We start from the raw sequence: 15,274 nt of genomic DNA, 5'->3' as shown, positions 1-15,274 counted from the left end.
ACTGAGAAAACTAAGCCAAATGTCACAACTTTAAATTATTACCACTAACAGGGAGTGGGGAAAATAAAGAAGATACAGAAAATAGCATTTGGATCACCAGCTGGGGAACTCATGAAGAACTGGCAAAAGTTTGAGCACTTCCAAAGCATGTTGTACACATGCTTTCCATTCATCTCCTGCCTCCAAACAGGGACTTCACCAGGCAACAAGCATGATGGCCTTTTACAAACAGCAGCAATTAAAGGGAAATTACTCCTGCCTCCAGGGACACAGGCTGCTCTGTCAGCTTTCACTGTTATACACAGGCTCCTGCAGGCAGGCCTCTACTAGCCAGGCACCTACCTGCCACCCTTGGGATAGGGCATGGCAGCAGGAAGGGGGTCCCTGAGGGTAACTAACCAAAGTCCCAGGGAGCCCTGAAACCAGCAGACCAAACCCAGTTGCCAATTTGTCAGGGTTGACAAAGTGATACCAAGAGCCAACCATTCAGTCTTTCACTCTCTGGTCTTCCTTAGGACCTCCGCGTTACCAGCAAAAACCAGCCCATTGGCTTACCTCTCATTGGACCGTATCATGTAGTCAGTAAATTCATGGTCTCCCTTGATCACCTCCAGGGGGACCACCAAGTTGACATCAGAATCCGTGTTCCGCAGCTGATTGAGTTTAATGTTCACTGCGAAGAGGTAATCCCGAACATCATCTATGCCCACCTTCAGGCCCTTGCACACCACATACCTGGCAGGAGATACTCTGTCACTCCACCGAGCAAGGGCTTCCTCCCCATACATTCCTTTCCCCCCAACCCTTTGTGGAATCACAAAGCTTAACGGCTTCCCTGTTCAACCTTAGGCCTACGCACAAAGAACAACACGGACCCTTTGTGGTGCTAAAGTTCCCCTCAAATCCTTCTCTGTTAAGCTCTATTTCTACTCTCTATCGCAGTAGTTCCTAACTTCCCTGTGACAGACGAGCTGTGTCACAATCACCTGGGGAGTCTGTTAAATTACAGACCTAATGAATCAAACTCTCCCAGGAGAAGGCCCAGACATATGTGTTTGTGACAAGCCACCGAGCAGTTCTGATTGGTTGCATTTTCTCTCACCTTGTGTGTGGGCAGTGTCACACTGGGACCCCAGTAGTGCCTCTGGATAGCGGCTCCTTGCCCCTTCCCAGCCCAAGACCCCTGAAGTGTCCCTACTATTGGTCACCTTCTCCTTGGCCAAGCTGAGAATCCCTCACATAAGCATGGAGCATAAGGCTTGGAAGAAGGAGGCAGAGGCTGAACTGGCATATCACAAGACCAAAAGATCCAGGAATGCTGAATCCTGTTGGCTCTCATCACTTCTTTAAAGTCAAAGGTTTTAAACGTAGCTTAAGAGGTCATGCCAGAGAGATGCACCGTGATTTGCTGTTCTGACATTTAGCCAATTAATCTGGCTAATATAGAGAGAAAGGCTTCACCTCTCTGAGTTGGCAGGACGGCTGGTAATAGGCTTGAAGAGACAAACTCGTTCAAAGCAGCAGTACAGCAGGTAGACAAGCCCCACACTAAACGGTGTGAACAGGTCAAAGGTTTTACAGATGAAGTGGCCTCCTAGATTAGAGAGAAAACACCAAAAGCAGCCAATGGGTCTATTCCAAGAGATGGGTGAAGTAGTCTTGGGAGTAAATATGACAAAGTCAAGGAAACCAGCACCTGGGTCTGTTAAAACTCAGAGACAATTTAAGGGAGAGAACCATCTTTGGAGGGGACTTTGAGGATTCCACAGCCCTTTCTTCCCTAAATTACTCATTTAGCTACCTGTCATCTAATATAAGTAGATTTTTTTAACTTCCCCACCAACCCCTTGTACATGTTCTTGTCCAATAGGGCCTCTAAGTGGGTCCTGGGGTGAGGAGACAGCTGAGGAAGTGTCACCTGTCCGGACAATGGACAGCGCCATGAGGAACTGACACAGAAGCAGCTGCTTGCTGAGGATCTCCTGCAGGTTCTCCTGCCCCTCCACCGAGAAACCCTGAAATGAGAGCACAAGGAATGGGGTGGGAAAGAGAAAGGAGAAGAACTGAGAATAACATCACTACCTCATCTTCATCAAGAGTTCTTGAAGTGTTTTCACTGATCACCATCTGATTGATGAAGAAGCAGCTCAGTGTTGAGTTATTTTAGAAGGTCACTGGGCTTGTTAGATGGAGTAAGCACAGGACCCAGGCCTACTACTGGACCAGCTCCACTTTCCTGCTCTATCATTCTCAGGGGTTGGAACCAAGCCTGCTTTTCCAAGGAGATGGTTTAGAAAGTGTTTTAACTCATGGGAATCCAGGGAAGAGTAAGGCAGAACAGAGGCAAAATATTGGCTAGTCAGAGGTCAACCACAACATAGGAAACCGAATGCTCTGGTGAGTCCTAACAAGACCAGGGAGTGAGTGCAGTGAGAACACTCTGCTTCAGCTTCCCACTCTGATGACAGGAGAAAAGTTAACTTTCCTAGTCACAGTAATCTCTCTCTGTTGACTCAGGTTTTACTTATAATACCCCCTTTCCTGTCCTAAGACCACGGTGCCTCTTCTCTCCAGCTGGCAGACTCTCTGGCCAGGGTATTTACCGAAAGAATGTGTGATGCTATTTCTAGAGTGGTCTCCCTCCTTGTGAGATCCCAGCAGGAGACAGAGTCAGGCTTACATAAAAGTAAAGGAGGCCAGGGGACATTGGGTGGCAGAGTGTTGTTAAATGGGTACAGTTTCTGTTTCGCAAAATGAAAACTTCTGAAAATCTGTTGCACAACAGTGTGAATAGACTTAACACTACTGTTAACACTTAAAAAATGATTAAGATGATCAAATTTGTGTTTTTTACAATAAAATAAAGAAAAAAGGACGCTCCCTCTATTAAACACGCCCCAGGTGTCCCTAACTCAGTTCTACAAAAGTGATAGCTAAAGGATTCAGGATAAGAAATGTTTAGGAGTGTCTTCCAGACTTAAAGATGCTACTCAAAATGCATGCCTGATTATGGGATCAATTAAAAAAAAAAAAGCCCAGGTCACCCCTCTACACTGCTGAAGTGCTGAAGCAGAAAGCCCTTGAGCTTCCAACTCTATAGCTGCCGCATGGCAACAGCTGCCTCATAAGCGCTATCAGACTCCTACATCTGCTCAGCCAGAGCAGCCCCTCCCTCACAGCCAGCCCCAAGCCTGTCATCTGTTGTTCCCTGCTGTGCACAGTGCTTTGGTGAGCCTAGGCATCTTTGGATATCATGCTGACATCCTGCCCACCTTCCTTCACTAGCCACACAGCTACTGCTTAAGAGGCCACCCAAAGAGTCCCAGAGGCTTTTCTCAACTCTAGCTATATGACCCTGGAGCAGCTCCCACATTGCCTGTCCTTCCTCTAGAGTAAGTGGTGGCTCACTCCAGAAAGGAATGCCTGCATTGTCAGATTACTGGGTGAGAGCTTCTGCTGAACAAAGCTGCAATGGGCTTGCCTCTATGCCTCAAGCAGCTACCCGTAGACAAGGCCTCTTGAACATTCACTGTAGCCCAGCCCTGACAAAAGCCTCCTGTGGATTCCCCTGTGCTGCCGTCTTTGGTTAGGTGGCCATCTGTCAGCCTATGAGAGGCTTACAGGTGACCACGTATAGACAGCCTCCACCAGGAGCAACACCAAGATCACCCTGCTCCAGGCAAAGGTATCCACAACATCAGTCTCTACACAATTATCATTTTTAAAATGTACAAAAAGAATAAAAATGCATTCCCTACAATCTGAACTGTGAAATACCATCTTTGGGGGCAGCTAAAGAACCAGATAAAACAAACAATTCTCAAACCTCTAAAATAACAAATCCTTAATGCATCAGTCTATGGAAAAAAGGTAACCTACCCCATCAGCCATCAGAAAGTGGACACCCTTGCGATCTGTGTTATCCAGGACAAAATTCCGAAAAGCAGAGATGTTCTCTGGGCGGGTGATATCTCCATCTCCATCAATCCCACCCTCACCTGTCAGAATACAAGAGTCGTAGTGAGTTCATCTGCCCTATACATGTCAGGAGCTGGGACACGAGTGCTCTGGGTCAGTGAACACGGGCATCAGGTGTCTCAAGAACTAGGGCCCATCCTGCAAGGCTCCCTTACAGTGATGGACCAGGAGGAAGAACAGTACTCTGCTATAATGAAACACAGCCCCAAAGGAGTTGACCAGTCAAAAGTCATCAACTCGTGGAACTTTCTCTTTAAGACCCAAGTTGTGTTTAAGGCACCTACATTTAGGCATCAATTTTTTAATAAGGACTGTTCAGAAAGGACTTAGGATTTGCTGTCAAATTACAATCAACATAGAGCAGAGGGACTGCTGTGGGTTGCCGAGCTGTCTGCAACCCAGTGCATTCTGCACCTGGCACAGAGGGCGAGAGATGGGCGTGGGTTTATATTTGTTAATAACCCTGCCAGTTCTCAGCCAGAGATCAGGCAGTTTCATTATCTCCTGCTACCACAAAAGCAGAGTGCTCCTGAAAGGAGGAATTAATAGGGCCTTGATGAGAATCTGCTGAGGGAGTGTTTGACCTGTATTCTGCAGGCCCAGGGTAAAAAGGGATAGTCCAGAGGGAACCAAGATTCTGATATGAACTGTGAAGCCCATGGTAAGAGACCTAGGAAAGAAAATATGGCATGTGGATAACAACTGCTTCTGACCTGAAGTCCCCATAGAGGGGCTGTCCCTCATACCTCCTAGTACCCTCCTCAATGTCCCTACCATAGTAGGGTTCGAAGAGTTCACTGGAAGCAGAGTAGAAGTCCTCCAGCTTGAAGTCATTAGGGCCCTTCAAAGTCATTCCAAAGCCCTTTGCATGCCACTTCTTCCTCCACAGCACATACTCTGAGAAGCCACCTGGGCCTGCGCAGACGTCAGCAAAGTACAGAAGCTCAGCTTCCCGGTCCTTCACCAGTGGCTTCTGCAAAGGCAAGTGGAGGACAGGAGAGGAAGGAAAACAAGACAGCTCAATGGGGAACAGGAAGGAGAATGCAGGGAGAGTAAAATAAGCCTTTCGGCAAGTACAATCCAAAGCTCCCACCAGGGCCACAGCACTCAGGAAATGTATCTTCTGGTGATTAACACCCTTTAGTATTGCCTCACCCACCCTCAAAATACCCACAATGCCTATCACATCACCAGGCCTGGCTCAGACTCCTCATAAAAACATCTTCATGGAGCCGGGCGTGGTGGCTCAAGCCTGTAATCCCAGCACTTTGGGAGGCCAGAGAGGCAGATAGCCTGAGGTCAGGGGTTTGAGACCAGCCTGGCCAACATAGTAAAACCCCATCTCTACTAAAAATACAAAAAATTAGCCAGGTGTGGGGGTGCACACCTGTAAACCCAGCTACTTGGGAGGCTGAGGCATGAGAATTGCTTGAACCCGGGAGGCAGAGGTTGCAGTGAGCTGAGATCGCGCCACTGCACTTGAGCCTGGGCGACAGACCGAGACCCTGTCTCAACAAAAACAAAAAAAAATATTTATGGGTATCTGACTACATTTTTTATCTCTCAGAGTGTTTTCCTCACCATATCCTGCCTTTCAAGAGTCCTACTGAACAGAATATGCTCCACATATACAGATAGGGAAAAGAGGCACCAAGATACAAAGTCACAAAGTAATCTGTTCACAGCCAGTCTGCAACAAAGCTAAATCAGGGTCCAGTTGGCCTAGCCACTAGACTCAGGTCTTTCTGTCCAACCAAAGGCTGGGGGGCTCTAACACCCTCTCCCAGCCACAGGAACCTCCCTTTTCCCATCATAGCCTCTGTCTTCTTTCTCCCTTTCCTCCTCGGCTCTCCCAACCACCTTTTAAAAAATCCCAAATAACTTTTTATTTTGGAATAATTTTAGATTTACAGAAAAGTTGCCAAGATAGTACCCCTCCCCCAGTTTCCAGTTTTGTTAACACCTTACACCATGGTATGTTTGGCAAAACTAAGAAACCAACATTGGTACCTTACTATTAACTAAACTCTAGACTTCATTTAGATTTTCACTAATGTTCTTTTTCTGTTTGGGATCCAATCCAAGACACCACACTGCATTTGGTCTCTCTCCTTTTTGCACTCCTTTTTCTTCTCCTGCCCAGCGCTGGGTGTGGGGTTGGAGCAGGGCACAGTCAGAAGCTGACAAGACAGAGAGGGAAGGAAATACTGGTGTGCAGCAACGGCAGCTTCCAGGCAACCCTCGGAGCACCCAGCCAACTCAGGACTGACTAATCATCATTTGAATTTTGGCATAATTACATTTGTGGCCCCTTGAGTAGCTTTCGCTCTCTCTCCCCAGTTTTTTTTTTTCTTTTTTTTTTTGGCAATGAGGTCTCACTCAGCCCATGCTGAAGTGCAGTGATACAATAATAGCTCACTGAAACCTTGAACTCCTGAGCTCAGGCAATCCTCTTTCTTCAGCCTCCTGAGTAGCTGGGACCCCTGACACACACCACCATGTTCAACAAATTTTTTTTTTTTTTTTTAGAGACAGGATCTTGGTATATTGCCCAGGCTGGCCTCAAACTCCTGGACTGAAGCAATCCTCCCACTTCAGCTTCCCACAGTGTTGGAATTACAAGTGTAAGTCACCATGCCCAGCCTAGCTTTATCTCTTAACCTCACATTTATGCTGAACCCAGTACTGGACCATATTGTATGTTTATACTTCTCTTACGCAAATGCTAGGTATGCTCTTACCCACACCTGAGCCCTAGACAGTGAAATTCTACCCACCCTCCACAGCAGACAGGGTGAACCATTTGCGCTGGTGACAACAACAAAAGATTGAGTTCTACAAGTGAGTAACTGCAAAAGACTACAGTTGGCCTCAGACCATGATGAACACTCAGCCAGAAGGGGCTTAGGGACCTCAGTCTTCCCTCTATACAGGTTCGGCATGGCTGAGTGCTGGTCTGGAGTTCTGCAGCTGCTAGATAACGATCAGAAAGCTTTAGGGGAAACTGTCCCAAGAAAGAAATAGACATATTAATGTTTACAACCCAATCACTTCTAGGTGAGATGGGCCTTTCTTCTGATGATAGCTATCTGGCTTTATCAAAATAGTGAAAAAGTCTCCGGAGAAAGTGACTTTAGCTAAAAATAAATGTCATCATCCCGTGACAAGCCCACTCCAGGCATGCTGGGTCTTAATCGTTCTTTCCCCACTTCCTTACTAAGCCGCCCCAGCATTCTTTGTTCCTGAGCCATCGATTATTCATCTTTTTGGATTATATTCATTTCCACACAAAAAAGACTTAATGGTATTTGCCAAGAACATTATGTAGCATCTTCGAGTCAGCATGGTGGTAATGAAGCAGGGGTCACAAGTTTAAGCCCTACACATACTGCAAAGAGAGAAAAGCAAGGTTCCCTGCCACTGGCCGTGCCCTCTAAGTGAACCACTGGTCCAAAGGAAGACTGGGAGAAGGATGCAGAATGATCGATGCGAACACCTCACCCCTGAAAAGGGGGCAAGAATATGACCTCGTTCTGTGATTTCAAGATGTATGGCCCTTATAAGTCATGGCCAGGAAGTCTTTTCACAGGAAGGACAGCTGGGGTTCTTAGCCCTGCTACTTACTGACTGTGCAGTCAAGGACAAGCACACAATTTAAGTCATTAAGCTTGAGCTTGCTCAGTTATAAATGGGGACTGATGCAGGTATTTCTCCAGGCCGTTGTAGGACTAAATAAAGTATCCTATATTGAAGAGCTTTACAAACTGTAAAGTATTAAACAATTAATGCAAGATGATATTGTACTCAATCAGATCAACTTCCTCAGAGTCAAAACTCTTATCCTTTTCCATGTTTTTCTCTTTCCAGTGGTGAGTACAGCAGCACTCCACACTCAATGGAAATTAGACAAATGATGTCTAATTTCCTCAGCTAGGACTGAAACTTAGAGATCTACCTTCAGTTGTCTTCTGCAATGCTTCACAGACAATGTATTCTTGTCTCAACAACATTCCCAGGCACTCGAACCCCTGACATAATGTAACAGTTTATACTATGCTTCCATATACTCCAAGGATCTAAATTTCCCTCCTTCGTCTATTCCAGTTCTTGCTTATAGCTTCTTTATTTTCCTCCCCTTTCTCCTTTACCATAACCTGCAGCACCAAAGACCTACTTAAAAACTTCAGAGTTGGCTGGGCGTGGTAGCTCACGCCTGGAATCCCAACACTTTGGGAGGCCAAGGCAGGCGGATCACCTTAGGTCGGGAGTTTAAGACCAGCCTGACGTGGAGAAACCCTGTCTCCACTAAAAATACAAAATTAGCCAGACGTGGTGGCGCATGCCTGTAATCCCAGCTACTTGGGAGGCTGAAGCAGGAGAATCACGTGAACCCGAGAGGCGGAGGTTGAGGTGAGCTGAGATCGTGCCATCACACTCCAGCCTGGGCAACAACAGCGAAACACCGTCTCAAAAAAAAAAAAAAAAAAACTTCAGTCTGCTCTCTCCATCACTTGTTATCTCCTCCTGACCTCTCCACATTCCAAGCTTCAAATTCTCCTGCTCTTAGTCTATAATTTGCCTGATCCAAGAGCCACATGACCCTAGCAAACATGGGTGTGTGCCTGGGCCTTCAGCCACTCCCTCTTCTGCTGGGGACTGCTCTAGTGTCTCTGCTTGCCTGAAAACCACACCAAGCCTATTGGGCTTGGCTGTAACTCTGGTCCTCAGGGGAAAACGGAAATGAAAAGAGAAAATAAAATACTAGGGGCTCAAGAGAAATCACTTTTTTTATAGTGAAGCGTAGAGAAACATCTCTGAAAGGGCAATTCTCCGTGGCCACTAACAATCAATTCAGGTCAAGAAGCTGCCTGAAGCATTACAAACACGGCTGCCTTTTCCTATGTAACTAACATCTCTACCCTCAACCTGAATGGTACAACCCTGGTGCCTACTTCATTTTCATGACAGCAAAAGGCAATAACCAGATACCAGCTGCTGGAGGCATTTGTATTCAAAAGCCAAAAAAGACACTGTGACTTCCCATCAGCTTGACAGAGCTCCTCTGCCAGGCAGGGGTTTAAAGGAAATCATTTGGAGCTCAGAAAATTAAATCAACATTATATCAACCTAATTTTCTCAAGATGCTAATTCCAACAGCCCTTTTGTGCTGCCTGCTGGTACTGGAGAATGGGAAGGGAGACCTGGGAGTGAAAAATGAGTAATGGCTGGAGGGGCTACATGCCAGTTTTACCAGCAAGGAGGAAGCAGTTAGGTAGGTGGAGCTGAAACATTAAAGAACTTGGAAAATAAAGTTTCTTTAGCCAGTGGATAATCAGGGGGTCTAATGGAATGAGGGTGAGTGAAGCAGAAACAGGTTTGGGGATAGCTGGCTCCTGGCCCTATCACTGTCAAAGAAAAGTAACTTTCTAGGACCGGGTAAAAATGCTTTGAAACCCTGAAGGGAATTCTAGAATGAAATTTCCTTTTTTTCTTTCTCTATCACTATGGAGAGTCTATGTTCAGAGAAATGAGATGCAGCAGAGTAGAAACTCATTTTGCTTTACCACTTCTTGAAAAGGGCCAAAGCCTTATAATTATGATCCCACGCAAAGCTTGTTCAGAGAGGCAGAGAAGGAAAGTGGCCCAGTCTAAAATTACAGTCTTAGTGCTGGGACAAATCTAAAGAGCCTTTTGGTTCTACCCTAGCCCTCTGGCAGGTTAGTACGGCTCATTTCAGAATGAGGCAGCTGAGGCCCAAAGAAGGTATAAACTTAAGTAATCCATCCTGCTTCATAAATGCTATGTCATGTCCCTCCTCACCACATTCCAACAACACAGGCTAGATTTTCAGATACAACACTGATTTTAAATAGATCAATGAAAATGCCCACTGAAATGCCTACATTTCATCCAACACTCAAACCATATTTCCCAGTACTCCCCTCTCATTACCAGAAACAGCACCCAAATCATGTGATGTCACCAAGTTTCAATTTGGAAAATAAGCTTGCTATATAAAAACAGTATTCACCCTTCCACTCTACCTTCTGTAAGGTTAGGGGCTTGGATTCCAGGACTGAAGCCCTGGAGACAATTGCTTCACTCCTGGGACCACAGAAGCACTGTGGGACCCTATCTGAGGAGCTCAAAGCAAAGTATCTCCATCACACAGTCAGAATACTCTCCTAGCATTGAACAAATGGCAATGGCTGAGCCACTGAAGCTTAAGCCCTCTTAGCACCATGAATTCAGAAGCAGAATCTTGTTCTCACCCCATAAGAGTCCCGTGGATTTGTGAACATGCGATCAAACACAAAATCCATGTTAGCCATCTTCATTGCTGCCCTGCAATAAAGCAAGACAGAAAAGTACTAGATGTACTAGGCTCAATTGAAAAGGTAGAGCAGGGAGCATCAGGGGAGGGGAGGGAAATGTCAGCAAACCTGTTTAGAAAGAAGACTCCTCGGATCATCTCATAGGGATTGGCCCGAGTCCGAGCTCGCCGCATCTCTTCCCCATCCAAGACATCAAACACGCTCTGCCCAGAGAATCAGAACCTCAAGGTGAATTCCAGGATAGGAAAGGGACCTTAAGAGCCTGCAGAGCCCAACTCACAGCCCTCCAAGGAACAAGATTCCTGTGGCATCTCAGCTCTGAAATGTCTCACTGTGTGACCCTACACAGGCTGCTCAATAACTCTCTCAACTACCTTGCCAGTAAATTGGTTAAAAAAAAAAAAAAAATGTAAACAGGTGCCTGGCACATGGCAAGTGGTTAAAAAACGGTACCCGCTGCTACACACAGAGCCACCTCTGGGCATTGCTAATCCTTACAGTAAATCTGTTTCTCCATCCCATACCAGCAGCTACTCTCCAAGGGATCAAAGCTCTGGTATGAAGGCTTACCTGACTAGACCTCACTTAGAGAGAGGAGAAACAAATAAACAAGACTAGGGTTTTCTGATGGCACCTACCACACAGTAGCGATCCCTTCTCTCAAACTCCCCTGACTAATTTCCTTTCTAGATAAAGAAATCCTCACATTACCTGAGTTCCAGTTACCTTATGGATATTCCCAACCCTATGCCTGCCAAAAAATAAAATCTGTGAGGCTAGTCTGAGGCCTGCCTTTTTCACCAACCCATTTCCTCCTCAGAGTTTCCCTGGCTCATTCTGCCCACACACAATGTGATTCTCAATTAGGACAAAAAGTGTCAAGGGGAGGCTAACATTTACCCAGGTACTTCACACCCACTAGTTCATTTAGCTCTCACAACAACCCTGAGAAAAAAGTATTTTCCCCTCATTTTATAGATGAGGAAACTCAAACTCAGAGAGGGTAAAACCACCGGGCCAAGGTCACACAGCAAAGAGCTGCAGATCTTGGATTTGAATCCTGGTCTATCTGATGCTAAGGAATGACTCCAAACCTTTTACTACACCAGGCCCTCTCAGGATTACAATGAACAGACCCACTGAGGTTAGGCAGATCCTTTCTTGGCTGCTGACCACAGGGACAGCACAACACCCACATGGCAGAACAGTCACCCAGGAAAAGGACAATTTGCAGATATAAACCAAGCTATGCATCTGATCTCCAGCAAAAATCTTAACTTTAGCTTCCCACAACCAACTCAAAGGAGAAATGGAAAAGTCCAGCAAATCACCTCCCACAAGGCTTTCATTATCTGGTTCTAGCCACAAGACCTTACCTTACACTGCAACACACTGTGAAGCAGCTCTTCCCCACAAAACTCTGTTTCATCTTCAATAATCATCTTTCTCTACAGGGAGAAAAAAGCAGTAAGTAATGACCACATGTGACTGCAATTGTCGGGGATGAATGAAGAAATTAGGGTTCCAAGTAAGTAGAGCAAGAAGGGACTTGGTTCTCTGCCAAGAAACATCAATCCCTGAAGGGTGGGAAAGAGAAAATCGTAAATCCCTCTGGCTATTCTCCAGATGGCTGTGAGATGAAGCACCCCCTTACCCCCCCTCCCAGGAGCTCTGAGTAGAGCACCATATGGACACAAGACTCATGAATGCTGAGGCTGGGAACACCAAACAGGAAGGAGACATTCAAGCTGTCTAACCCTGGAGCATGGAGGCAGAAGGATGGGGAATGCCTCAAATGACAAAAGCTTGTCCTTCCACCAGGAAGCTTCTCACTCTGTGATGAGTACAAATGCATGATACCAGACACTGACCTGGTAGCATTTCAGAAAACAGGGATGCTAAGGGGTCTCACAGGGGTATCAAGTGCAACCCCAAAATGAGTGAAGCCACCTCTAAACCAGTGAAACTCAATCTCTTTGGTCTCAGGTTTTACACTCATAAAAATTATTGAGGATCCTAAAGAATTTTTGTTTATGCGGGATCGATAATAGATAGGTTATCTATTATCTAGAATTCAAATAATGATATTATTAGAAATTAAAACAGATTTTAAAAATATTCTTAAATTCAGTTTAAAAGGCTCATGTTAACATAAATATTTTTCAGAAATATATTTTCAGAAAAATAACATTTCCAAAAAAAAAATGAGTGAGGAGAGTGGTACTGTTTTCCATTTTTGCAAATTTCTTCAGCATCTGGCTTAACAGAAGGCCAGATTTTCCTCTCTGCTTTTTCAATTCAATCTGTTGTAATATCACATCATAGCCTCTGGAAAACTCCACTGAACACTTGTGAGAGAATGAGGGTGAAAAGTGCAAATAATTTTCAATATCATTATGAAAATAGCTTTGCCTTTGTGGACCCCCTGAAGGGGTCTTAGAGATCCCCGGGAGCACAAATACTTTGAGAACTGCCCTCTAGACCATATTGATTTGGTAGCCATCTACTTTATTCTCACAATTTTCCAGAAGATTAAACAAATTCCCTCTGTAACAATTCCCTCATTACTTTCTGAGGACAGAGACAATGTCTTTTCATCTAGCAGTGATCAGAATACACAGATATGTATGATAAGCCACTTCAAAAGGCATCCATGAAGAAGACAGAGGTTATACATTTTGTCTGTCTTACAATTTAAATAACTCAGAGAAAAGAAAAAACCCTGTCATATCTCCAAGGGGCATACTCGTAAAGCTCATGACACTCCCTCTTGACACAGTTTTATTCCTACCAACGTGAATGGTCAGATTCACATTTTTCTTAAACTGCAAGCGTATGTACATACCAGACTCAAGCAAGTGAAAAGTCAAGAAAATGCCAAGAAGTCAGGGTACGTTTTCCTGAAAGCCTACCTTTCCCACGACCATCCAATCGCTCATTTCCTGAGTGTCAGGAATTTCAGTGGTACATTCTGGAAACCATGATACCTGCTCACAAGCACTGGGCTGCAAACAAAAGAGAGGCTAGTAAGACAGATATGACAGACCCTCAAAGCTAAACCCCAACTCATCAGGACTTCCCCAAAACAATCAAAAGGGACTGAGACAGACCGAGAAGGGTGCAGGTTGCTGAAGCCAAATGCAGTGGTCAGACATGAGAAGTGAGAGCCAGAATTCTAAAGTTTAACTTCTAAAGCCAGCTCCAATTTTGGTTAGAATTCTTAGAAACTTCTCAAACCTAAGGTTTCTTTCATTTGTTCCATTATTATTTAATGAATACCTACTATGTGTTAAGCACTCAGAATGCAGAGTTAAATAAGACATGGCCCTTGGCAAAAGAGGTTTGTAATCAGAGCAGCAGAGACACAGAAAAGTAAACAGGCAGTTATCACATACAATGTAGGTCTATGACAAGATAAGTATATCAGAAAGACTTAATGGCAATGAGTCTCATCTCCTGATTCCTTTCAAAGTGTTATTCACAAAACAATCCAGAAACTGGTAAATAGGATTCCTAGCCCATTCATTCTAAGACAGAACAAAAACTGACATCTCTAATCACTGCTTCCTCTTAATTTTTCAATTACTTTCCTATCAGGCCAAAACAGTGCATTAGGATCATCTGCAGTGCTTCTAAAGAGTACTGATGCAGCTGGGTGTGGTGGCTCATGCCTGTAATCCCAGCACTTTGGGAGGCTGAGGTGGGCACATCACTTGAGGTCAGGAGTTCAAGACCAGCCTGGCCAACATGGTGAAATCCCGTCTCTACTAAAAATACAAAAATTAGCTGGGCATGGTGGTGCACATCTGTAAACCCAGCTACTTGGGAGGCTGAGGCGGGAGAATCCCTTGAATCCTCAAGGTAGAGGTTGCAGTGAGCTGAGATTGCGCCACTGCACTCCAGCCTGGGTGACAGAACAAAACTCCGTCTTGAAAACAAAATAACATAACATAACATAACATAACATAACATAACATAACATAACATAACAAACATAACATAACATAACAAACATAACATAACATAACATAACATAAAATAGTACTGATGCCTGGGGCTGGGCCCAGTAGCTCGCACCTGTAATTCCAATGCTTTGGGAGGCCAAGGTAGAAGGACTGCTTGAGGCTAGGAGTTTAAGACCAGTCTGGGCAACACAGCAAGACTCTGTCTCTACTAAAAAAAGTCTAAAAAATTAGCCAGGCATGGTGGCACAGGCCTGCAGTTGTAGACACTCAGAAGGCTGAGGTGGGAGGATATCTTGCGCCCAGGATTTCAAAGTTGCAGTAAACTGTGTTTGTGCCACTGCATTCCAGCCTGGGCAACAGCGCAAGACCTTGTCTCAAATAAAATAAAAAATAAAAAATAGTACTGATGCCTGAGACCCACCTCCAGAGTGTAAGATTCTGCTGGTCTGAGGTGAGGCCTGGGAACAAGTTTTCAGAAGTCCCCAGGTGATTCTACTGTGCAGGCAGCTAAGTGCCACCAGGATAGAGAAACATGGACTCTAAAACCTGAACAGGCGGCTGACCTGCATGGCAGCTTCACATATTGGCTCCCAAGCAAGTGTGGAGGAGAGATTCACCATTGCAAAGTGAAGCAAAGTGATTAAAAGTAATATTACATGCTCTGAAAGGCATAAAATGGTATCACAATGCAAGGTCTTGAGGGCAAGCCAACCAGCATCAACAGAGACAAAGTTGAAAAGAAAAATTACTGAAGTCTTTTGTCCATGAAACTGGCAGTGAATCATGGCTTCTTCTCCTGGTCAAATCCATCATGTTTAAGCATAAAGGTGATAGAGTTGGTTATAAATTATAAACTCTAGAGAACAAGAAGCTCACATAAACTTGGAAAGAAAAAGCAGACTCAATGTCCCTATGGAAGTCTGATTATTATAACTACCTACAGAGTGGACTTTACCCAGAGGGTCATACCCTGTCCTCCACATTCCTAGGCTGCAG

At 44.9% G+C, this 15,274-nt stretch overlaps 1 protein-coding gene across 3 annotated transcripts in view; it reads right to left on the bottom strand.

Moving 5' to 3' along the window:
• The window catches only part of CMTR1 (cap methyltransferase 1), a 50,080-nt gene that overhangs the window by 19,653 nt on the left and 15,153 nt on the right, over positions 1-15,274 (bottom strand). For all 3 annotated transcript variants that reach the window (XM_009241826.4, NM_001132511.1, XM_024247869.3), the window contains exons 5-13: positions 13,226-13,318; positions 11,690-11,761; positions 10,422-10,516; positions 10,251-10,323; positions 4,753-4,951; positions 3,880-3,998; positions 1,919-2,015; positions 1,462-1,594; positions 556-735 (exon numbers count right to left, since the gene is read on the bottom strand). In XM_009241826.4, the coding sequence (XP_009240101.1) occupies positions 556-735; positions 1,462-1,594; positions 1,919-2,015; positions 3,880-3,998; positions 4,753-4,951; positions 10,251-10,323; positions 10,422-10,516; positions 11,690-11,761; positions 13,226-13,318 (1,061 nt within the window). The remainder of the gene's footprint in view (positions 1-555; positions 736-1,461; positions 1,595-1,918; positions 2,016-3,879; positions 3,999-4,752; positions 4,952-10,250; positions 10,324-10,421; positions 10,517-11,689; positions 11,762-13,225; positions 13,319-15,274) is intronic.

The sequence above is a fragment of the Pongo abelii genome, chromosome 5 (assembly GCF_028885655.2).
Source record: "Pongo abelii isolate AG06213 chromosome 5, NHGRI_mPonAbe1-v2.0_pri, whole genome shotgun sequence".
Classification (NCBI taxonomy): Eukaryota; Metazoa; Chordata; class Mammalia; order Primates; family Hominidae; genus Pongo; species Pongo abelii.
Note: the sequence above shows the minus strand (reverse complement) of the source record. Positions and strands in the feature narration are given on the sequence as shown.